This window comes from Anopheles arabiensis, chromosome X, assembly GCF_016920715.1.
Source record: "Anopheles arabiensis isolate DONGOLA chromosome X, AaraD3, whole genome shotgun sequence".
NCBI lineage: Eukaryota > Metazoa > Arthropoda > Insecta > Diptera > Culicidae > Anopheles > Anopheles arabiensis.
Genome location: NC_053519.1, coordinates 6,848,612 through 6,872,353, shown reverse-complemented (window position 1 = coordinate 6,872,353; position 23,742 = coordinate 6,848,612). Strand labels below are relative to the sequence as shown.

At 49.8% G+C, this 23,742-nt stretch overlaps 4 protein-coding genes across 4 annotated transcripts; 1 reads left to right on the top strand and 3 right to left on the bottom strand.

Moving 5' to 3' along the window:
• Window positions 1–287: 287 nt before the first annotated feature.
• On the bottom strand, window positions 288–2,543 carry LOC120905582 (adenylate kinase isoenzyme 6 homolog). Its single transcript, XM_040316518.1, has 2 exons — window positions 2,229–2,543; window positions 288–2,131 (listed from the first exon to the last, which is right to left on the bottom strand). The coding sequence occupies exons 1-2, from the start codon at window positions 2,254–2,256 to the stop codon at window positions 1,638–1,640; spliced, it is 522 nt and encodes a 173-aa protein (XP_040172452.1). The 5' UTR covers window positions 2,257–2,543; the 3' UTR covers window positions 288–1,637.
• A 1,507-nt stretch (window positions 2,544–4,050) lies between these two features.
• LOC120906458 lies at window positions 4,051–10,224 on the bottom strand. The gene is made up of 5 exons (XM_040318163.1): window positions 9,558–10,224; window positions 8,249–9,478; window positions 7,717–8,162; window positions 4,925–6,440; window positions 4,051–4,835 (listed from the first exon to the last, which is right to left on the bottom strand). The coding sequence occupies exons 1-5, from the start codon at window positions 9,558–9,560 to the stop codon at window positions 4,764–4,766; spliced, it is 3,267 nt and encodes a 1,088-aa protein (XP_040174097.1). The 5' UTR covers window positions 9,561–10,224; the 3' UTR covers window positions 4,051–4,763.
• A 1,109-nt stretch (window positions 10,225–11,333) lies between these two features.
• Window positions 11,334–13,196, bottom strand: LOC120906554 (ribosome biogenesis protein NOP53). The gene is made up of 2 exons (XM_040318313.1): window positions 13,089–13,196; window positions 11,334–13,023 (listed from the first exon to the last, which is right to left on the bottom strand). The coding sequence occupies exon 2, from the start codon at window positions 13,016–13,018 to the stop codon at window positions 11,747–11,749; it is 1,272 nt and encodes a 423-aa protein (XP_040174247.1). The 5' UTR covers window positions 13,019–13,023; window positions 13,089–13,196; the 3' UTR covers window positions 11,334–11,746.
• A 2,207-nt stretch (window positions 13,197–15,403) lies between these two features.
• LOC120906280 (ubiquitin carboxyl-terminal hydrolase 30 homolog) lies at window positions 15,404–20,440 on the top strand. The gene is made up of 4 exons (XM_040317829.1): window positions 15,404–15,723; window positions 15,854–15,998; window positions 16,071–17,574; window positions 20,124–20,440. Exons 2-4 carry the CDS (start codon window positions 15,917–15,919, stop codon window positions 20,233–20,235), a joined length of 1,698 nt encoding a protein of 565 aa, XP_040173763.1. The 5' UTR covers window positions 15,404–15,723; window positions 15,854–15,916; the 3' UTR covers window positions 20,236–20,440.
• The last annotated feature ends 3,302 nt before the right edge of the window (window positions 20,441–23,742 follow it).

Here is a 23,742-nt window from a genome sequence, read left to right as displayed (position 1 = left end):
TAATTTTGGCTTGAAACATTCCGAAAAAAAAAATAAATAAATAAAACATTCCAGGCTGCTTTGGAGGCTCATAACTTTTATAAAAATTAAAAATAAGGTACTTTACAACACTTTCACAGCAAAATTACTCTTGGTGTGTTTGCTACAGTATATTACACGTCTAATATATTTTTTTCAGATTTTTTCTACCAGTAACTACACAGAAAAAGGATTTTCCATTTGAATAAAAACCGTTGCAGCACACAGGTCGTTGTAATTTTATAAAAATGCGTCATTACGACGAATGCTTAATTTCCTATAAGATAATTGTTTATTATTATTATTGAGCCAAATCATTGAAAAGAGTTTTCATTTAAACATAGCGTTTGAATGTTATGCTGGTGCTGGTGCCCCTCTCCCAGGACGGGTTTTATTTAACGGGTTTAATTGAACATTTTTAATGTTTTTTTTTTTTAAATGTATATTGGAGCTTGTTTTTTTTTCACTATTTAAACTGCTGTCATTTTGCACTACAAAAGAACACCAAAAACAAAAACACCACTGTATATGGTAGAGTGGCCATGGCGAACACTGCATTAGAAAATTACATTCGATCCCCTTTCGTTTTTAATCGCTCTCAAGGAATTCCTGTTCCGCCAAGCTCGAAGGCACGCAACAAAAATCATGTGATATTTATTTTGATTTTTTTTCTTACTGGAATTTTCATACACACTGCTGGAAGCAATACCGGTCGATGCATGAAATCTAGTTTTGATTGGACTTTTTTTATCTCAATGACCAAATTTACACTACGATCGGCATACCTGATTTTGGTTATATGACATGCTCATGAAATATTATTGAAGATGGTACAATTGTCTTAAAGATACGTTGAAGATTTTTTTTTTTCAAATTAAAAGTTATTTGAAAATGACATTCATATCCGCGTATCGGGCCGTAGAACGAGTTAAAGTGCTTGAAGTAGATTGAATGCAACGATTTAAAAGGCACGGGATGAAACATTTTCTAAAGCGCATCAAGTATTTTTTTTTTTTAATATCCAAGCAGCCAGCTATCCTATTTATGCTTAAAAAAAGTATCAAAAAATCATAAGGTTTGATATTGATCCATAAATCAAAAAACATCTAATAACATCCATTCAATCAGGGCTTGGATTGAGAGCAAAAAAACGCACACTTGAACTATAAATAACCGTTGAAGGGATGAAAAATAAACCCCTTTCGGCAACCATTCACAAACAGTTAAAATGCTCATATATCAAATTACACCCCCGAGGAACGTGGGTCACCGAAAGACACACTCGCTGTACAATCCTTTTCCCGCCTTGCATTGCCTTGCATGGGCGGCCTGCCCGGGACGCCGGGCGTTGCAAAAGCTTTCGTTTGATTGTGGTGAAGCCGAGCAAAACCCTGGAGCAGTTTGGCGTTTGCGTCGTGCTGGTTGTTTTGTGCAAGTGAGCACAAATTCTATTTTCGTACCACCTTGCCCGGAACGCCTAACGCCCGGTTTTGGTTTCGAAACTTTGCTGCTTTTTTTTTCTTTTTCCTGTTTTCGGGCAGATCGGCTCCGTCGACCCAACACAAAAACGCAACGTCCGGTTGAACGGAGGGGTTGAATTGATGAGGGGGGGGGGGGGGTTACGATTTATTGTGCTTCGCCTTCCACTGCTCCAGCCAGTCGCGCACGCGCTCGACCGTCGCGTCCAGATCCGCCGCCGTGTCGCTCGTCACCTCGTGGATGATCTCCTTCCGGTATGCGTCCCGCGCCTCGTCCAGCGGTATCTGGAAGATTTCGCACTCCATGTTCGACTTGATCTTGCGCTCGCCGTACTCGCGCGCCTGCAGCCGGTCGTACAGCAGCGAGGTGGAGCAGCGGACGACCCAGACCGACGCGAACCAGCGCTCCGGGAAGAACTCCGAGCTGTGGTACTCGACCGCGCAGCCGCCCTCCTGCATCAGCGGCTCGAGATGGTCGAGCAGCCGGTCCTCGTCCAGCACCGGGCACTCGAACTCCTCGTCGTACTCCTCCACGAACTTGTGCTCGGTCACGATCTCGCTCACGTTCTGCCACCGGAAGCCGAGCTTGTCCGCCAGCTGCCGGCACAGTTCCGACTTACCCGTGCCGGGCGTACCTGTGCATACGGGTGCGATGGAAACAGCGGCAAATCAGTCGAGTGATTTGGGCGGGGGATATGATGAAAGGAAAGGCCGGGAAATGTTAACACGCACCTGTCACGAGAATGTTGGGCAGCACCATCGTGGAACGTGCGTGCTGTGATTGTGTGTGTGGTTGGTTGTGTACTGCACGCGGTGTACGGCATCAACAGTAACACATTTCACCGCGATGCGCTCCTCCTCCAAATGAGCCTGTTTTTCTGCCAAGGATGTTCCAGATTTAGGATGCTCCAACGACGCCTCGATGCCACTGTTTGCTAATTCTGGAGAAAAAAAAATGAATTTCTTTCCAATCGTACCCTTTTGGCTGGCGGAATGCTTGTAGCGGTACCGACGACAAACACATGCAATACACACTTGGCAACTGGACCAACTGCCAGCCAAGATAAATAGAGGCGCTCGTGCGCTTACGTCAAACTGACACAGTGGGGTAATAGCCGGACATAAGAAATTTTATTTTTTCTGAAAATTTTTTAAATACAGTTCCGAAATTTAGAAGTATGCTCGTTTTACAGTTGGTAGTGTGTAGTATTGCGTTAAATTTAACAACTTTAAAAACAAAAAACAAATAGTAGAAACTGATTCTTACAACAGTAGGCTTAAATTTCGAACCAAAAAGGGATAGGTTGCCGACTTTAATTTTGTATCGAGCCGAAAAACACACTGCCTGTTTTGTTATTACACGTTCGCTTCGTTTGCGGGCTTACTATTTATCGAAATAAATATTGCTACTATATGCGTAAAGTTTCTGCTTGTTGTAAATATCACGTCACAGTTCTTCATCGCTATCTCTCTCTCTCTCTCTTTCTCTCTTTCTCTCTTTCTCTCTCTCTCTCTCTCTCTATCTCTCTCGCTCTCTCTCTCTCTCATTGGAATCTTTGCTCTGGTCACTGGTGTCATTTTTTTGCTTCGGTACAACAAACTAAACGTACTAGTTAAATGCAGCTTGGCGCTCCTTAGCTAATCTTAAGTGTGTTGCTATCAGTAGTGATTAGTGTTTTTGGCAACTTGTATTGGACAATGGTGAGATGAGAAAAACAAAGTGTTAACATATTAGCTATTCTGTCTATTGCAGTATGCTGTTTGCTTCTAGTTACTTGCTAGCCGCGTAGTAGCACACGTGGTTCGATGGTTCACTGAGTATATGGCGCTTACCGGTGTGTGTAGTGGCGAACAAAATGATCCTGTCGTTTAACGTGTGTTTCTCTTTCAAAGTGTCCGTCCTGTAATTACTCGCTAAATGCCCGTTTCGAACGCCTAATGCATTGTCGAAACAATATATGAACAAAAATCTAACAAAGGAAAAGAATACTCGCGGACCCGAACGCGTTACATTTTTGAGGCTTGTTTGAGGCCTACGCTATTTGCAGACATACTAGTAGAGACAGTTGAAAATGGATAATGATAATATGGCTTTCTTCTGACCCTTCTGGCGCGTGTACAGTTGATTACAGTGAACGAGGATCCATGAGTGGGGAACAAAAATAAACCAAACTATTTTAACTCTTGACTGTGTACAAAAACAAACTTTTTTGGGTGTGCGAGGGACTCCATTTTCAAAACTATTTGCTCCATGCAATTAGAGCAGTTTTTTTGTATATGGATGATCGCGCGGAATTAACTCTATTCTCGCTCTCTCTTATCTCTCTTAACTCTTTTCTCTCTATCTTCTCTCTCTCTTCTTTCTATTCTCTCTCTTTTCTCTCTCTTTTCTCTCTGATTTCTCTCTCTTCTCTCACTCTTCTGTCACTCTTCTTTCTCTCTCTTCTCTCTCTTTTCTCTTTTCCTCTCTCTTCTCTTCCCTATCTATCTTCCCTCTCTCTCTTTTCTCTTCATCCTCTCTCTTCTCTTCATCCTCTCTCTTCTCTTCCTCCTCTCTCTCTCTCTCTCTCTCTCTCTCTCTTCTCTTCCCTATCCATCTTCCTTCTCTCTCTCTCTCTTTCTATACCTATATATCTCTCTATCTCTTTCATCAATCGTTCCTCACTTCTTTATATACAACCTCTCTTCTCTTCTTTATATACATCCCTCGTTCCTCACTTCTATATATACACTATATCTCTCTATTTCCTCTCTTTCATCACTTTTCTATTTACACAACTCGCTCCCTCCTGCACGTTTTTGCTTCTCCTAGGAAACTATTTACAGAACTAAAATTGTTGTTCATCAATGCATTGCATTATATGCCGCGACTAAGGAATACGTTTTTTTTTAAATAAAAGCAAAAAAACTCTTTTAACTATTATTAATACGATTGCTCCACCTTCGGCAGCTAGTTATGCGTTGCTGCGAGGTGTTATCATTTGTGATCAAGGAATAAAATAAATGAAAAAAGGCTGTCTATACATGAAAAGCTTTCTGATCCAACGGTTTGGATCGATGCTGTCTGTACTTAGTTCTAGTTGCAATCATAACATATCGGTTATGCCAGTCAAAGAAGCAGTCAAATCATTAAAATGCTAATAATAGGATACGATAATAGGAATAGGAATAATTAAGACAACAAAAAAAAACCTCCAATAAGCTCCTCCAAGTAATGGTAACCCTACCGAGAAGACAAGGTGCGCTGCCTAGTTCGGTTTTGTTTTTTCACAGCTCTGATGCACGGGCGTTTGCCTCTTTTACCATACGTTCGATGACTGCTTGAAAGGATGGTGGATCCTGCAAAAAGACAAAACAAAAACAAAATCAAACAGAGGCATTAAAACATACACACTCAGCCACGGTAGGCAGCAGCATACGTCACATACATCGGCCGCTTGCAGCATGTTGAAGGTGGTGGTGTCGGTGGGCAGATTCAGCCGGAACATGACCACCCGTATCCGGAGCGGGTCGACGCGCGAGATGCCGTGCAGCGTTTTCGCGATCTGCTCGAGCAGTAGGCTGCCCGTGTTGGACAGGGCGAGCTCCAGCAGCGACCGGATGAAGTCGTCCATGAGCCGCTCGACGAAGAACGGCAACCGGAAGAGATTGCGCCGCTCGTCCAGCATCGCGAGCGATTTCAGCACGTAGCGCACGACCCGCGGATAGTGGGTGTGGCTCGTCAGCACGTACCCGTACGCATTCATGATCGCGAGGAACGATTCCGGCTGCAGGATCGTGCGCAGGTCCGGCTCGCCCGACATCATCGAGTTGGTCACGACAAAGTACTGCCAGCGGTGATGCAGCAGGTCGTTCAGCAGCGAGTACAGCTCGACGAGCACGTCCTCGTAGGTGAACGAATCTTCCACCCGGTTAAACCTGGTGTCGTCCGCCATCGCTGGCAGCATCTGCTGCAGCACCACCTGTACGATAACCGGCATAAGCGACTGGTTCCGCGGATCCGGCACCAGCTTGCGGAACATGCCGAGCAGCGTGTTCGCGGACCGGAGCCGATACTTGCCGTACCACTCCTCCGCGGTGAACAGCTGGTGCAGCGTGTCGATCACCTGCTGCAGCTGGCGCATGTCCAGCTTGGACTGCAGTGCGCTCACCGCCTGGTTGCAGAAGTCTAGCAGACCGTCGACCAGCTCGACGCCGGTCGCGTCGATCGCCACCATCAGGCTGCCGCTCGTGCCGCGGAAGATGGCGAGCATCTGCTCGATCGGTCGGGCCATGGCGTGCGCGAGCCGGTTGCGCATCGTGCTGCTGCTGTGCGTCTCGAAGTAGGCGAGCAGATCGGTCAGGTCGCGCAGCTCGCCCACCAGCACGCGCACCATCTGGATCTGGACGTCGCCCGGTGACTGGGCCCACTGGTCCGGCTGGAACTCGACCAGCCCGCGCGCAATCGTGCCGACGTACTGGTTCAGCATCGCCGACGGGAGCCCGTTGGTCGGGTTGTTGTTGTTATTGTTGTTCGATGCCGTCGCAATCGCTCCCTGCTCCCGCATCATTTCCTGCTCCGCCTGCAGCAGGCAGCCGCACACCACCCAGTACGCCTTGCCGCGCGTGGCCCGGTCCAGATGGGGCAGTTTCGCGAGGCCCCCGCACTTGCTCAGCTGCTCCAGCACGAGCGTGCTGGTGCGCGGGCCCAACAGCGCCTTGGACAGGAACAGATCGAGCAGCTCGAGGGCGGCCCGCACCATCTCCATCCACCTGCCGGCGTCGCCGGCCGGGAGCTGGTAATCGACCAGATAAAGGGGCAGCTCGGTCACGATCGCGTGCAGCATCTCGCTCGTTACGATCGGCGAGATCCGGCGTTCGATCAGGCCCAGGCCGGCCACGTGCACATTCGACGCCGGCCCGAGCTGGATGTAATGCATCGTTTCCAGTATCAGCTGCGTCAGTCTGCGAAGGAGGAGAAGTTGAGAAAGCGGTTTAATACAATGTCATAGAAAAACGGTTTAATGCATCATCAATTTTTGCCTTGGTAACTTTCACTCGTCTGCAATTTTCAATTAGTTTTGGCTCCAATAGAAATCATATTACATTCATAAGATATTTGAGCAGATTTATGAAAACTGTTATGTTGCATCACATTAGTAGGAATTTCATGTGTTTTTGATATACAAAGAAAAAACTATATCGATTTTATCTATTTAATTTTTTACGCTAAAGACTTACATGCCAGCTTAGCAAACTGCCAATTACATGTTGTAAAAAAGAAACAAATCTTCCTCACAACCAAGATAAAAAAATTCAAACTTCATCGATGAAGAAGTTTCAGAAGAAAAAAACAAGTCTATAAAAAAATGTCCTCTATATGTGTGAGCCATGGAAAATATGTAAAGGAATTTCCCAGTATCCGCCATACTCGATATACGCGATATTAATATGAATTTAATTACAAGATTTTCCAGGAGATCTCATAGCTGTAGGACACTTTATTGTCTCTTTCATACGTGAAATGAACTTAATGTAATGGGAATTGGACTCTATAGCATCCTTGTTGGACAAATCCAATACAAATTTCGAAGGAACTTGTCCAAAAAGGGTGCCATAGAGACCAATTTCCAACATGAAGTTCATTTCCACTAGGAAGGAAGAGTCTAGGAAGTGCCCTACAACTATGAGTACCTCTTTAAAACCCTGTAATTAGCATCAATCCATTAAAAGCGTATATCGGGGAATACCTGTATATGCAACGCTAAGTGGTCCGTGATCCAAACAAGGTTGGAGAGCACAGCCTTAGAGGCGAAATTTAGTGTCAACGGCTGTTAAAGATCTGAACCGGAATGCCAAAGAAGGACAGTGATTATACAGTCACTTGCGAATGTAAACATTGTTTTTCACCGCGTGTTATTCCCCTTTACTCTGACATTTCATTTCCATCATAATAATTTGTAATTTCATCAACATTATTTTCAACACTTCAACTTCCAACGGGTGATGAGATCCACTCCAGTGAGAAAACGATGGCAGCAGCCCATTGCAGTGTTGAAAATCTTGCTGAAGATATTAAAAATTATTACGATGGAAATGATAATGTCAAATCGATCTTGAATAACATTTTGCACGTCGTTGAATAACAGTGTTTACAGTCGAAACTGACTAGGAAAACCCTGTAACAAATGGCGCTTCTTAACCGAGGCCCAATATCCCTTGTCCCTTGTCCATAACTTACGCCGAAAAGATGCTCTTCGCGTGTCTCATGCGCTTGCACAGCTGCAGCAGCGGCTGCAGCAGCCCGGACAGCTCGACCAGCAGTTGGATGTGGGCGACCGTCGCCTCGTGGACGTATTCGTCGACCGGCGCCAGCCTGCTATAGACGGCGCGCGTCAGCTCGACCGCCAGCCGGCTGGCGGCAACGTAGTCCACCATGCAGAGCCGTATCTGATTCTCGCTGTACTGGCCGAGCGCTAGCCCGTTGCCGCGGAGCGCTTCGACCATCGCGCGGAACAGCTGCATGCCCTCGATGTAGGGGTTGCCGCCTTTGCCAGCGTGGCCACCGTTCGACAGCAGCACCGACTGCATCAGCTCCTCCAGCTGGTTCGGCGCCAGCAACTGTGCCAGCTGTATGATCTGGTCGTAGCATTGATTGTGATAGTGCTCCAGATTCATTTCGAGACACTACGCGAGGGAGAGGGTGTGAGATAAAAAAAGGAATTATTCCAGCGAAAAAAAAAAACAAAACAAAAAAGAACTCGCATACATACATTCGCATCCAGCTCGTTCGTGTGAAACTGCTCCAAGATCGGGAAGTTCTTCAAGAACAGCGTCGAGTGCAGGAATCCCAGCAGCTGCTGGGCGAGAAGGGGGTTTAGCTGAATCCGCGGCTCGCTCAGCACGTACTTCCACAGGCTCACCCGGTCGGCCAGGTACAGCGCCAGCTCCGTCTTGGCGCAGTCGACCGTGAAGCGGAACAGCATCATCAGCACCTCATCCCCGCACGCGAACAACAGGTCGCCATGCGGCCAGCCCCGCTTCATGTACTGCCGCAGCAGATCGCACACCCGCAGCTGGTAGAAATCGTCCGTCGAATTCTGCGTCACGTGCACCAGCATGCTGAAGATCGCTTCGGCCAGCCGGCGACCCGGCTCCACCCCCATGCACTCGTTCCGGTGGAGCAGCTCGGTCAGGGCGCTCACGCTGCCGGTCGCAGCGTCGGTCATTTTCGGGTCGCCGGCGCACGCCAGCATCGCCACGTTGCCAATCAGCGCCGCGTCCAGCTGGTCCAGCCGCATCCAGGTGAAGTACTGGTGCACCAGCTCCATCAGCTGGATGCAGTAGCGGTGCTTGCAGTCCGGCGGCAGCGCATCGAGCGGCGTGCCGGTCGGGCTGCCCGTCGCCATCATCGCGAACAGCCCGCAGCACCGGTTCACCTCGTGCATGATGCGGGGCGCGTGCCGCTGCACGGTCTGCGTAAAGTCTTCCGGTGCGCTCGCGGTCCGGCCCACGTTGTCGCCGATCGCGCGGCACAGCGCCAGCCCGAGCTGGAACTTGTCGCGCAGCAGCTCGACCGCCACCTCCACGAACGTGCCGTAGCTGTTCGCTGGGTCGCTGCTGCCGGTCTTCTGCACGAGCTGCACCAGCATGTGCGCCACTTTGTCGCGCTGCAGGGGCGGCACGTCCGCCGGGTAGCTGCGCATCACGCGCAGCAAACCGTGCAGCACCTGCTGCCGCTCCGACTGGTCCAGCTGCTTCCACGTCGCGGTACCCCTGATCATCTCCTCGATCGTGCTGGCCGCAAAGTACCACAGGTACTGGTTGTTGCGGAACGTGTCCAGATGCTCGAGACAGTAGCGCCAGTTGAAGGACGTCCGCCGGTACTGCCGCAGCTGCTGCTCGATCCGCTGCTTCTCCTCGTTGCTCACCTGCCCTTGGTAGAGGCGATCCAGCAGCGCCTCCAGCTCGACCAGCATCGACGGCGACGGCTGTTGCTGCTGCTGCGGGAGACAAAGACAAGACAGACGGAGCGAATATTAACCTCAAAGTTGAAGGGGGATTTTGCTCAGATTTTATTACCATCTTTACAACGGCGTCGTGTCTCAGGACCAATCGAACCTCGGTCGTAAAATGCGCTTTCTCTTCTGTCCTTCTCCTCCTCCTTCTCCTTCCACAAAACGAACAAAGACACGCAAACGGTCACACCCCGCGCTCGCTATCCTTTGTTCCTAACCGGCTCCACAATGCTAACTTCAACGCGAAATGGAATGTTTTCGATACCAGAACCCGCGGCAGAGTGAGAGAGCGTTTTCTTTAGTCCCCCAGAAACCCAAACGCTTTCAGCAACTGTTCGCCATTTTGTGATGCACAAGCGAAAAGACACACACCCTTGGGCGGCCGACGCCGATAGGCCATAAAAGTATGCGAACGAATGGATGCACCCGTAGCCAGTGGGGGGAGGTGAATGCTCCTTGCACCAGTAACCAACCCAAAAAAAAACCCCACCCGCAGACTGTCCTGCCTACTGCAGCAGCCCCCTGCTAGCTACGACGAAATGCACCAATGAACAACACCGGAACCGGAAAACGACACGAATACACACTTTATACCGGAGTAGAACCACTGCGCTTCGCTAGCAATTGCGGGCCAACCACCCGGGTGTTCTTCTGCGATCGCTCGAGGCACAGTTCCGCACGGCCCGTGAACGTACCATCCGGCTAGGAATGATCAGAGTCAATGAATGACGCGCACAATTTGACACAACTGGTTTTTCTCCATCACCCCACCCGCCCAAACAAAGGCCGGGCTGGGTCAGCGGCAAGCAAGCTGACAGCTTACCGTGGCGAGACGCAACCGGGCGCTTGACAGCTGAGCGCAAGCGCATCGCACCCGAAGTCGAGGTGGAGTATACAAGAGCGTTTCTACGTACACCGAGCGAGCAGCTAAGACAATAACTGACAGCATGCTTTGACAGCGACTGACAGCATTTTCTGTGAGAGAATTCTCCTTGGCATGCAAAGAACGATGGAGCTGAGAAAAAATTGAATTGGCAGTTTATAGCGATCGATCAATTTTAGTTTACATTTTTGCCGTCTAATAATCGTAGATATATTATTAAAAAGTAAAAAAAACTTTTTTGGCTTCATTTTAGCGATTGAAATGTATTTTTTCAACACCTTTTTAAATTCTCATCTCGGCGCTTTTCAGAGCTTCTACACACACTAGCGTGAGAAACCGGTTGTCAATTCTCTCACAGCCATCTCTCAGCTGCTGTCTCGGTGTATGTAGAAACGCACACAGAAATTTGAGTAATGGTCGATTTTCGCTCATAAAATCAAAAGACGCATTAAATGAAAAGGACAGCTACATTATGATGTGTTGAAAACGCCTATTGAGCAAACCAGTGAAGCTATGGAGCTTTGGTTTTTTTTTCTATGGATATTTGATTTTAGCTTATTCTGTGGCACTTGGGTCTTCTTACGTGTTTAGCGAATAACTACTGCACTAGGAATGTCACCAAAACAAGGCCAAAAAGGAAACAAAAAAAACTCTGAATGTTTTTAATTGAATTATGCATCTCGTACAAAATGTAAACAAACTGGTAACGAGGTAAACGTCACACGAAGACTACTTCTGCTTACTTTCATTTGACACTTCGTTTAGGATGTACCAACCTGTATCCATCATGAACTGATCAAATCTCGTAAACGCGTTCAAATGTTGAGATGCGGTCGTTAGCTTGCAAATGGACAAATGGAAAAAAATGCAAAATAAAAAAAGAAAAAAAACATTCTAGCCCTGCTATGCAAGATGCAGATATTCTAAATCAAGGAAATGACCACTTTTTGTTTGATGTTGGTTCCTTTAATATGTTTATTGAGCCCAAAAGTGGTTGGATTTCGCTTCTACATTAACAGCAAAGCGACAAATAAGATGCTGCTTTTAGTGGAAATAACTTCCGAAGGATTTTTTCCTCCTTTTCTGAGTTTTTCGCTTATGTACTGAGGAAAAACTGTCCCTACGCACACAATTGTTGCGATCAAGCCCACAAAGCTACTATCTTGGGTAGATTATTTTAAAGCAGCTGGTGGGTTGCAAAAGCAATTCATACATTCTGTTCGATAGGGAAGCATGGTCTGATGCCATACTGCCTATTGCCTGCTTTTGTTGCTAGAAACACCCAACTAAAAAATGACTTACAAAAAAAAAGCAAAAAAAAAGTTGACCTTATCAAATGTTGCCTTGCCCACGTCCGCACGCTTTCCGCTTCATTTCGCGCGCTTCGCCGGCTTGGTCGGGGGCAGCATCGGCTCCTTGTGCGAGCTGCGCGTGTACCGCTTGGTCGGGATGCGGCGCATCTTGCGCTCCACCTCGGCGCGCGTCCGCTTCAGGATGCTGACCTTGCGCACCTTCGGCAGGCCGGTCGCGAGCAGATTGTTCAGCGGCTCGATCGTGCGCAGGCTGCCGGACAGCTTCTGCGGCTCGACAAAGTCGATCGGCAGATCGAGCTTGGCGCGCATCGCCTTCCGCTTGCGCACCCGGTACTCGGCCTTGCGCTGCGTCTGCTGCACCTCCTGCTCCACCTCGGCCGCGATCTCCTCCACCCGGTCGATCTCGACCAGCTTGTGCAGCTCCTGCTCGAGCAGCTTCTCCTCTTTGTGCTGCAGCATGCGGGCCCGCTTCTTCGCCTTCGAGATGCGCTTCTTGGCCTTCGCCACCACTACCGGCTTTTCCTCCTCCTCTTCATCCTTTTTCTTGTCATCCTCCTCCTCCTCCGATTGGTTGTTCTTGTCCGGTTTGAGCAGCCCCTCGGACATCTCGCTGATCGCCGTGCGGTACCGCTCCTCGGGCGTCATCTTGCCCAGCTTGCTCGTCAGCACCCGCTCGAGATGCTCCTCGTGCCGGATGATCTTCTTCTCCTCCTTCACCAGCTTGTCCTTCAGCTCGAGGTAGTCGTCGATGGCGGGATTGTAGCTGAGGCCCTCGGCCGGTAGCCGCTTGCGCAGCGGCACCCGTCGCTGCTCCGGGTCCATCCGGGCGGGCAGGTTCGTCACGAGCGGTTTGCCCGTGTGGGCGAGCGTGTGATGCACCAGCTCCTTCGCGATCCACTCATTCTGCAGCTCGCCGGGCACGGGAGTCTCCTTCGCCCACAGGTCCTCCTCGGCCGGCTTCGCAATGCCGCTCGGGCGGCCCCTCTTGCGGAAGCGCACCGACGCTATCGGGGCGACCGGGGCGAGCGTCACCCGGCTCTTCTTCACGTTGCGCTTCACCACCGGATCGCTCACGTTCGATGTGTTGACGAGCGGCAGCAGCGAGCGGGGCAGCTCGCCAAACTTGTTCCGGCGCAGCTCGCGCAGCGTCGCCTTCGCCTTGGCCGGCCGCTTCTCCTCGCTGAACAGCTCCCGGTCGGGCTTGTCCGCGATCCGGCCCCCGATGCGCTCATCCTGCCGCTGCTCCTCGAGGAACTGGTCCACATCCGAGATGTCGATGTGTTTGCGCCAGGACGATTTCAGCTTACGGGACACGTGCTTTTTGCTCATATTCACTACCATTAGGGGAAAGATGCGAATTAACTCGAAGCCGGACTTAAATCGATATTGTTTTGCTTACGGCCGCCAACACGTGTATCGTTCGCTCGCTGTGCTGATGGATGGCGAACAAAAAAAAGAAAGAGAAAAACAAACGCACCGGACAAAACAAGCAAGGCAAGTGACAGCTTCAAATTTGACAGCCAATGCATGGCGCAGGTTCACATACCCGTTCACATCGCCAATGTGAAAGCCCGACAAGACATTCTAACCTAAAAAAAAGCAATCATACCGATTTTTTTAGCTCATACCGATTTTGTACTTAAAGTTTCAATTGTAAATGTTTCATTATAAAATACGAAAAACTTTCAATCATCCAAGCTGTAGCTAGCCCACTGTGGACGTGCTGTAAGCGAAAGGTTTGCAAACAGCAGTGTGACCAGATATTTTTGGCGGTTTTCGGTAGGAGCACCAATTTTTATCCGGTAGTTTTCGGTACGTTTTAAAATTTGAAGCTAAGTTAAACCATGCTGCAGATGCAAAACGAAATTTGTTGGTTACGCGTTTAACTAAAAAATCCAAAACTTAGTAAAAAGGTATTTTAAAACTGTTTCGGTTAATGAAAATGTTATCAACTCTTGTGAACAATTGTGTACAATGTATACATTTAAAATTTTTTTTTGTCACAAGTCATTTTAAACGTAAAGTTCGCAAGTACTTTGAGAGTTCGTACCTATTTTGGTATATTGAGCTACAGCTGCACTGAGCGTAAACACATCCGAGGTGTGTGTCGTGATTTTCGCTCATTTTTACAACTTTATTTTTTTTACTCGCTTGCACTTGCCGATCCTTCCTCTACACAATTAATCACAAGACTGACTCGCTTCTCTCTCGGTCTCTTTCCTTTTGTTTGGTCTCTCTTTCTCTCTCTATCTCTCTCTCTCCGTCTTTCGCCTTATTTCAAATTTATATGCGCTGCCCGTTCAATTTCCTCTTGTCTCCTAGTTTCTGACCTTTTTGCGATGCTTGGATATTTTATTCCTGCTATGCGCCTCTCAACTCCTACAGTGTTTTGATGATTGAATGTGTCAAGATGAAATCTTTTATAAGGCAGCAAATACACGACGCGCGTTTCCGCGCCCGCGGAAACGCGTATAACAATCTAGCCATAGAAATGAAATGTCATTCGAACGCGCTACCGCGGAAACGCAGAGATGCTCATGCAGGATATTTCTGCGGAACTGTTATACGCGTTTGAACGCGCCCGCGGAAACGCGCGTCGTGTATTTGCGGCCTAACAATCTGCGAAATCATTTATATCACATATTTCATGCAAAATAAAATACAAAACTCGCTTCTCGACACGAGTTTTTGAAACAAATCCACCAGAAAAGTAAAAATAATCGGTTCGTGCTACCGCAAAAATCTTAGGCCGAAAATACACGGACCGGAATTTCGCGGCCGCAGAATTCCACCTGCTCTCCCATATATAAAGTGTCAATGGCAGCTTTCCCGAACTGTCATATCCATATATTTTTCAGCAAGCGGAATTCCGCGGTCGCGAAATTCCGGTCCGTGTATTTTCGGCCTTAGGAATACCGAAGTTGGGAATCTTGGCGAAACAGCAGGCGCAATTGGAGGCATGGAAGATTTGACAGCCCAACTGTTCTACAACTTTTTTAAATGAGGCGCGTATTTCGCAGTATCACAACGATATCGGTTCATGTTTTTCCTGCCTTAGGCTGATAATACATGACACCCGTTTCCGCCCTTGCAGAAACGCATAAAACAATCGAGCAATAGAAATGAAATGTTATTCAAACGTGCTACGGTGGACATGCAGAGATGCTTATGATGAATATCTCTGCGGAACTGTTATACGCGTTTAAACGCGTATGTTTACATTAGCTTTCTCGAACCATTCGAATTATGCTACTGAGCTACTTAGCTGAGCTACTGGGATCCCGCAAATGATGGAAAATATATCCATCTAGCCCATCGTACCTACAACTCCTTATAATTTTGTCAGTCGTTTGAGTTTACACATGCCTGCTGGCGATTTTAATGTGTAAATAAGGGATTAAACTACATTCTTTTTGTCGCTAGTGATTTCAATATCTTCATTTGGAGTTTAATTAAGCAATATGGCAAAGCCGTTCCTTCTGAATGAAAAAAGGAGTTTAATTTATACAATGAATTGAGAAATGATTTTATGGTTCCTTGAGCAGTGTTTATAAAAAAAAAACTGTGTTGTCGGTAGGAAAAATAAAAAAATCGATAGTTTTTGGCGTCCCACATACGAATTGGTGAGCATATCAAAAATCGGTAGGATTATAGATAGATCGGTTTTCTGGTCACTCTGCAGCACTCCCCGAAACGTCACAAGCGTCAAAGTGTCAAAAAGCAAAACGTCAAAAGAGCAACAACAAAGGAAAAAAAAAACATTACAATCATAAGCCTAGCGCTCAGATCGATAGTGCACCGAGTGAAAATGAAAAGCAATTACGCCCGCTGGACGCTTTTCCTTCCGATGTGAGATTGTGCCCCGTTTGCTGTGCCCCTTTTGCACCCTGTTTTTCCCCCCTCCTGCACGTGGTGAAAGAAAACCTTGGCCGAACAAACCTTGGCTGTCCTTCGTCGAAGCCGGAGAGAGAGAGAGAGATCACCCGGGGGGAGAAAAGGAGTTTTTGTGAAAAAATTGAAAAACGAAAGACAGAGTAAGTGAATGGGAAGTGGGCCGAACGGTTGGCGAAGTTGCTGGTTATAATCACGGGTGTTTGTTTCTTCTCATTTCCCCCCTTTTTTCCATCCTCCATTTCATTGCCGCACCGCAATTGGGGCAAGCAGGACGATGCTCTGGTAGAGAGGAGATTGGTGATCGGAATCGGTAAACGGTGGCAGACGTAAGCAATGGAAAGCGAAAAACTGTTGATGGCCGCCGGTGTGACGGCGGCAGTCGTCGTCGGTGCGTTCGTCTTCTGGGGACCGTCCGGTAAGCCCCGCCTGTGTGCACCTTTTTTCCCTTCTCCCTAAACGCCGCCACTAACCAGGCTTCTAACACCAGGCTCTTCCAAGCTGCGGCAGCGGCGGGGCCAGATCGCCGGGCTGCACAACTTCGGCAAGACGTGCTTTCTCAACACGCTGCTGCAGGCGTTGGCCGCCTGTCCGCAGTTCATCGCGTGGCTGCAGCTGCACAACACCAAGGACAAGAAGAGCCTCGTCTCGTCGCTGCAGAACGTGCTGGAGGTGGTGAACGGGACGCATCCGACGCTGCGGGGCGACCCGTACGCGCCCGGCGCCGTCATCCGGGCGCTGCACGCCCTCGGCTGGGTCATCTCGCCCGAGGAGCACGACGCGCACGAGCTGCTGCTGGTGATGCTCAGCTCGCTCGAGGAGGAGGTGTCGAAGCCGCGCAAGATCGGCTGCCTGTCCGATGCGCTCGACGACGTGGTCGGCGGTGGTGGGGGTGACTTGGGCTTCCATGCCATACCGGCCCGCCCGTCCAGCGCGATGCTGTCCGACTTTTGCAACGCCGAGTACGACGAGTCGACCAGCCTGATGCGGTACACCCGGTCGGAGGCGCACACGCCCGATTCGCCCCACTCGGTGTGCACGGAGAACGAGGAGCAGTCGCAGGAAAGCTCGCTGGTGGAGTTCGGGGCGTCCCCGTCGCACGCGATCAGTGCCGCGTTTGGCGGTCGCCGCTTTGGCAGCCGGATGCAGCTCCAGCAGCAGCAGCAACAGACGATGGTACGGCCGACCCCGATGGGCCGCGACGAGCAGACGAGCATGGGCATGGGGGACGCGGGCGGTAACCATTTCGCGGGCAAGCGGCACTCCGCCTCGTACCGGTCGCTCGAGCGGCTCAACCGGGGCCCGGGCCGCGTGTCCGTGTGGGGCGACCGGCAGCAGGCCCAGATACCGCACCCGTTCCGGGGCGGCATGGGCAGCCAGCTGTGCTGTGGCGGGTGCGGCCACAAGTCCACCGTGCGGTACGACAAGTTCGACAGCATCACGCTGCCGCTGCCGGAGACGGCCGCGCCCGGGCTCGGCATCGGCAACCTGCTGTCCGACTTCATCCAGCCGGAAACGCTCGACGCGGTGCAGTGCGACGCGTGCCACGAGACGACCGCGCACACGAAGACGCTCACGTTCAGCAAGCTGCCCGCCTGCCTGTGCATCCACATCGCCCGCACCACGTGGCACGCGAGCGGCCACGTGCACAAGCGGCTGGACAGCGTGCACTTTCCCGAGACGCTCTCGATGGCGCCGTACAGCTTCGTGCAGCCGGGGCTGAACAGCAACATCAGCACGCCCTGGGGCTCGACCACCTCGCTCTACTCGGCCGGCCTGATGGCGAGCGGGCTGGACGCGGTCGGCGGCGGGGCCCAGGCGGGCCCGGGGGCGGCCGACGCATCTTCCGGCTCGATGACGTTCGGGTCGTACACGTTCGGCGCGATGTTCCCGCGCAACCTGTACCGCCTGCTGGCGGTCATCGTACATTCTGGCGAGGCAAACGCCGGCCATTTCGTCACGTATCGGCGCGGGGCGCTGCGCAACTCCTACAAGTAAGTATGCAGGGGCGGACAATGGTCTAATGATGGGAAGAGTTGGGAAAATTTTGGAACCGATTCCGGAAGATGGAGGTGGCCCAGCATTATCCGGAATCGTTCGGAGTCGGTTGGATTTGGAGACTTTCGGAGTCGATCCAAGTAGACCTTCGAAACAATGGCCTGTGTATGAAGTTCACGCACAAGGTAAAAGATGAAAAAATACAACGAATTGGAATATCTGGTCACAAGCACATTGCACCGGACGGCTCGTGTCGTTTCCGGTTGTCTCCGAACGACTCCAGACGACTCCGAATGACTCCGATTCTAATCAATTACGGGCGACTTCGAACGACTCCAGATGACTCCGGACGATTCCGAGCGACTCTGAACGACTCCGGGCTACTCTGGACGACTCCGGATAACTCCGACTCCAAACGACTCTGGAGGGCTCCGATTTCAAATGACTCCAACCCGGAGGACTACGACTTCTGACAACTTGGGACAACTCCAGAGGACTCTGAAGGACTACAAACGACTCCCGACGACTCCCGACGAATCCCGACGACTCCCGACGACTCCGACTCCAAACGACACCAGATGACTCCAGATGACTCTGGACGACTCCGATCGACTCCATCCCGGATGACTACGACTTCAGACAACTTAGGACGACTCCAGAGGACTCCGGACGACGCCAGACGAATCCCGACGACTCCGACTGCAAACGACTCCAGATGACTCCGGACGACTCCGAACGACTTCAACCCGGGCGACTACGACTTCAGACGACTTCGGACGACTCCAGACGTCTCCAGACGACTCCGACTCCGTTCGACTCCGGACGGCTCCGGATAACTCCAAACGACTCCGGACGACTCCGGACGATTCCAACTCCAAACGACTCCGGACGACTCCTACTCGGACGACTTCGGACGACTCCAAACAACTCCAAACGACTCCAAATGACTCCAGATGACTCCAGATGACTCCGTACGACTCCGAACGTCTCCAAACGACTCCAACCCGGATGACTACGACTTCAGACGACTCTTCGGACGTCTCCAGAGGACTCCTTACGACTCTGGATGACTTTGAAGGATTCCAAACGACTCCAGATGACTCGGGACGACTCCGAACGACTCCACCCCGGACGACTACGACTTCAAACGACTTCGGCCGACCCTGGATTGACTCCGGACGACTCCAAACGACTCCCGGTGACTTCGAACGTTTCTGACTCCGGTCGAAGCTGACCGACTCTGGACGAACCGACTTCAAACGACTCCAACCCGGATGACTACGACTTCAGACAACTTAGGACGACTCCAGAGGACTCCGGACGACTCTGAAGGACTCCAAACGACTCCAGACGAATCCCAACGACTCCGACTTCAAACGACTCCAGACGACTCCGACTCCGTTCGACTCCGGACGGCTCCGGATAACTCCAAACGACTCCGGACGACTCCGGACGATTCCGACTCCAAACGACTCCGGACGACTCCTACTCGGACGACTTCGGACGACTCCAAACGACTCCAAACGACTCCAAATGACTCCAGATGACTCCGGACGACTCCGAACGTCTCCAAACGACTCCAACCCGGATGACTACGACTTCAGACAGTCGTCTTCGGACGTCTCCAGAGGTCTCTGGATGACTCTGAAGGATTCCAAACGACTCCAGACGAATCACGACGACTCCGACTCCAAACGACTCCAGATGACTCGGGACGACTCCGAACGACTCCACCCCGGACGACTACGACTTCGAACGACTTCGGCCGACTCTGTATTGACTCCGGACGACTCCAAACGACTCCGGGTGACTTCGAACGACTCCGACTCCGGTCGAATCCGACCGACTCTGGACGAACCGACTTCAAGCGACTCCAACCCGGATAACTACGTCTTCAGACAACTTAGGACGACTCCAGAGCACTCCGGACGACTCCGATTTCGTTCGACTCCGGGGGGCTCCGGATAACTCCGCCTCCAAACGACTCCAAACGACTCCGGCTGGCTCCGAACGACTCCTACTCGGATGACTACGACTTCAGACGGCTTTCGATTCCAGAGTACGATTCCAGAAGGCTCCGGACGACTCTGGATGGCTCTGAAGGACTCCAAACGACTCCAGACGAATCCCGACGATTCCGACTCCAAACGACTCCAGAAGACTGCGGACGACTCTAACGATTCCAACCCGGGCGACTACGACTTCAGACGACTTCGGACGACTCCGATCGACTCCGACTCCGGTCGACTCCGGACGACTTCGACTCCAAACGACTCCAAACGACTCCAAACGACTCCGGACGACTCCGGACGACTCCTACTCGGACGACTCCGAACGACTTCGAACGACTCCGGGCTACTCCGGACGACTCCGGACGACTCGGAACGACTCCGCATAACTCCTACTCCGGGTGGAACTAGTGGTTCGGGTTTTGCCGGAGTCGGATCGAAGTCGTTCGGAGCATTACAATGCTCCCCTGTACGCTCGTAAGTGAAGTGTCTCATGTTTTCTCTCTCTCTCTCTCTTCTTTTGGCTTGCTTGGCAGATGGTACTACACGTCGGACACGATCGTGCGGGAAGTTCCTATCGAGGAGGTGCTGAACAGCTCGGCGTACATGCTGTTCTACGATCGCGGCTCGTCCTCCAAATACCCGTAAGCAGGCATTTGGCGGGTTACACGGAAAGGCAGACAGCTTGCGGAAGTTTGCGCTTTGCGCAAACGCAACAATTTCATGTACAGCACACCCTACAAAAATTAAGCTGATAAGCAACACGAACCATACACACACACACAAAAGTTAAGCTGTTTTTCTCTCTGCAGCGGAGAAGGGGTGGGATGGCAAAGCAAAGCAAAAAAAAAAAGAAATGGAAAGGATTTAAACGTAATTTAGCGCCTTCGAGCGCATCCTAAAACGGGGACGGGAGGTCGTTTTTGTATAGGACAGTGGAGGAACGCTTGCAAACCAAACTGCAACCATTACCACCTTCACACGCTCTGTCGAGCTCTATTTGTTGTTGATGTCGTTACACTATAGTAGGCAGAAGAGAGAAAGAGTCAGAGAGTTAAAGAGAGACAGAGAGGAGCGTGTTAGGAGTCGTAAATATTTCGCATACTCATAAACCAAATGCATTTTGACATCGAACGAAAATAGGGCAAAAGCAAACCGAACCGAACTTGGAATAGCATTGCAGTTTTCGGTCCTTTTGCTCCCCTGTCCCGAGGAAAAGTGGTTGGAAACCCAGAATTCTTTCTTATACGGTAGCCGCTAACCTACAGTCGTTGTAAGTGTTGAACTAGATTTAAGGGAAGGAGACTCAGCGAGTCGGCAGAGAACAGGGAAATAGTTTCACCAGTTGGCTTGGTAGCGATGTAGCAGGGAACAGTGTCTGCTACCTTCCATGCCGCTGTATGCTGTAGAAGTAGATTTCTCTCTAGCTTTCTGTGTTTCTGTTTGCGAGCAGATATCGCTTGTTCAGCCATTTTGCTTTTGCAAAAAAAAAATAATCAAAAACCCCGCTGCTGTCAGTGCGCTTACCTAACTTTCCGTGCTAGCTGTACATTCAATTGTGACGAGCGAACAGGTTAGCAAAAAGTGGTTTAAATGTGCAGAGCAAATGCATTAGCAGACAAACAAACCAAAAACGAAGAAAAGCACAATTGCTCCACAGTCGAGCCGGCATTAGATTAGAATTTGTTTTAGAGGGTTACCAAAAACAAACACGCCACCCGATGGCACATGAAGAAACGGTTTGCTCTGCGAGCCACTTCCACGCTGGGATTCGGTTAGGAACGTTGAACTTACGATGGAAGCGACACTTCCTCTTAGAAAGAAAAGGTTTAAAGGAAATGTGGGGAGTCGGATAGGATACAACTACTCGAGATTCCATAGTGAACTATTATATACACGCTCTCTCTCTCTCTCACTATACTCTCTGTTTTACTTCAGAACCTGCAGCCTAGCGAAACAATGAAAGATGTATTTTTTCGAAATAAAATTCTTAAACTACCAATTAAAAAAGCAAAAAAAACAACGGTTTGCTTCGGCGTGTGTGTGTGTTTTTTTTTTTTGCTTGTTTCTTATTTGTTCCAGATGGGGTAGATAGGCGCCTCATTCTTGGCGTGCGTTCGAAATGTTTGCCCGCTAAAGGGCACCTGTGATGTTGTCTTCCGCGTGTCTGTATGTGTGTGTGCTCTGCCTAAAAAAGGTAATGGTAGTATGCTCATTACAGTACACTGTTTTTGTTGTTCTGTGTGGTTTTCACTGTGTCGCGCCAGCCGCGATCGATTGGCGCTCGTTAAAAACGGCAACAAATGAGCAGCAGTGTTTTTGGGCTCGCCAAAGTGTATCAAACAATAATAAGTGAACAAACGACAGGTGGAATGTCCTTCGCGGAGGGTTGTGTGTGCGCGCCTTGAACTGGCCACTTATTTATCTTTTTTAAACGCACGCTCTCGTGACAGTTTTGCTACACTAAAGCGAGCGGACGGATGGATTTGATTCGTTGAATTTTCGATGCTGCAATGCAAGGGTGATGATGAGTTTTGCAAAAATCAGCAGTATTTTTGCAAACAACCCTATGTTTGGGATCAATCCTTGCAGTTCTGCATGTAGGATTGATGTTTGGGCCTGGGCTGGGACTGATCTGGGAAGATTAGGTTGGGCATTAGTTCCAAGATCGGTATGACATCTACATCTAGAATTGAAACTCCAGAGCTGGGATAGCCTCGACATCAAATCCTATACCTCGAAATAGTTTTGAAATATGTTCTAGGATCCGTGTTGGTTCGAGATCATCATGCTGAAGCGGGAAAGGTTATCGCTCAGTTCCAGGATCGAGATAAAGAACCGACGAGAGTTAGTGTCTTGGAACTCGGAATAGGATTGGTATCTGTTCTAGGACTTACATAGGTTTCGTATCTGGTGGAGAATCGACACAGGCTAGAGAAATGTTGACGGTTCAGTACGAATATCTACGAATATCCATCTACGAATATGGAGCATGGACTGGCTCGGGAGTAGTCCATTAATGGTATTAGTTAATTTGGCCCGCCTACAGGGCTTCCACCAAAATAATCGACTCGAAAACCTAATACAAATCAAAAACTGATGATGGCCCATTAATAGGTCTTAAACCGACTTAACTTAACTGGTCCTGGACCTTATACAACCTGGAACCTATCACGAATTCCATACCTGTCATAGGAATTAGCGTAGGAAATCGTCTTCTTCTTCATCATTGGCACAGCAACCATTGTCGGTAAAGACTTGCAGTGACTTATTGATTACCCGTAGCAGGATAGTTAGTCCTACGTAAGGGGAGTACGGTCCATTCGGGGCTTGAACCCATGATCGGCAAAACACTTAGGAAATAGTGTAGGAATTTTAGCTCAATTTGTTTAGTGATATTTTCCAGGACCGATATTAGTTGGGAATTCGTTCCAGATATCGCATGGATTCTGAATCAGTTCCAGGTGTGATGTGGGATATGATATCAGTATCATATTCCAGAGCAGGTATGGGTGCCGAGTCAAGGTGACGGACTCTCCTGTCTGCTCTTCTACATCGCCCTGGAAGGTGTCATTCGAGGCGCGGGGCTAGACAACGACAACCGTGGCACGATCCTCTACCGGTCTCTCCAATTTCTTAGCTTCGCTGATGACATCGACATCATTGACAAGACAACAGCGAAGGTGTGAGAGGTGTGACACCAGACTCGCGAAGCAGCAGGAATTGGATTGAGAATCAATGCGATGAAGATGAAGTACCTGCTTGTTGGAGACTCAGACCTTCTGGGAAGCTGTGTATTAGTTGACGACATCAATTTCGGGGTAGTAGAAGACTTCTGCTATCTTAGGACGGTTGTTACTTCGGACGATGGCATTAGCAGCGAAATCTGGAGGCGCATTCAGCAGGAGAATTTGCTCCACCGACTGCTAAGATCCAGAAGACTCCGAGCCCGCACGAAATGTGAGATATATCGCACATTGATTCGCCCGGTGGTCCTCTACGGACACGAATCCTGCACTATTCGAGCGGAGGATGTAAACGCTCTGGGCGTGTTTGAGCGACGTATCCTCCGGATCATCTTTTTTTTTCTTTCGGTGTGTTCGAGCATGGAGCGTAGAGGAGAAGGATGAACCACGAGCTTGCTGAGCTGTACGG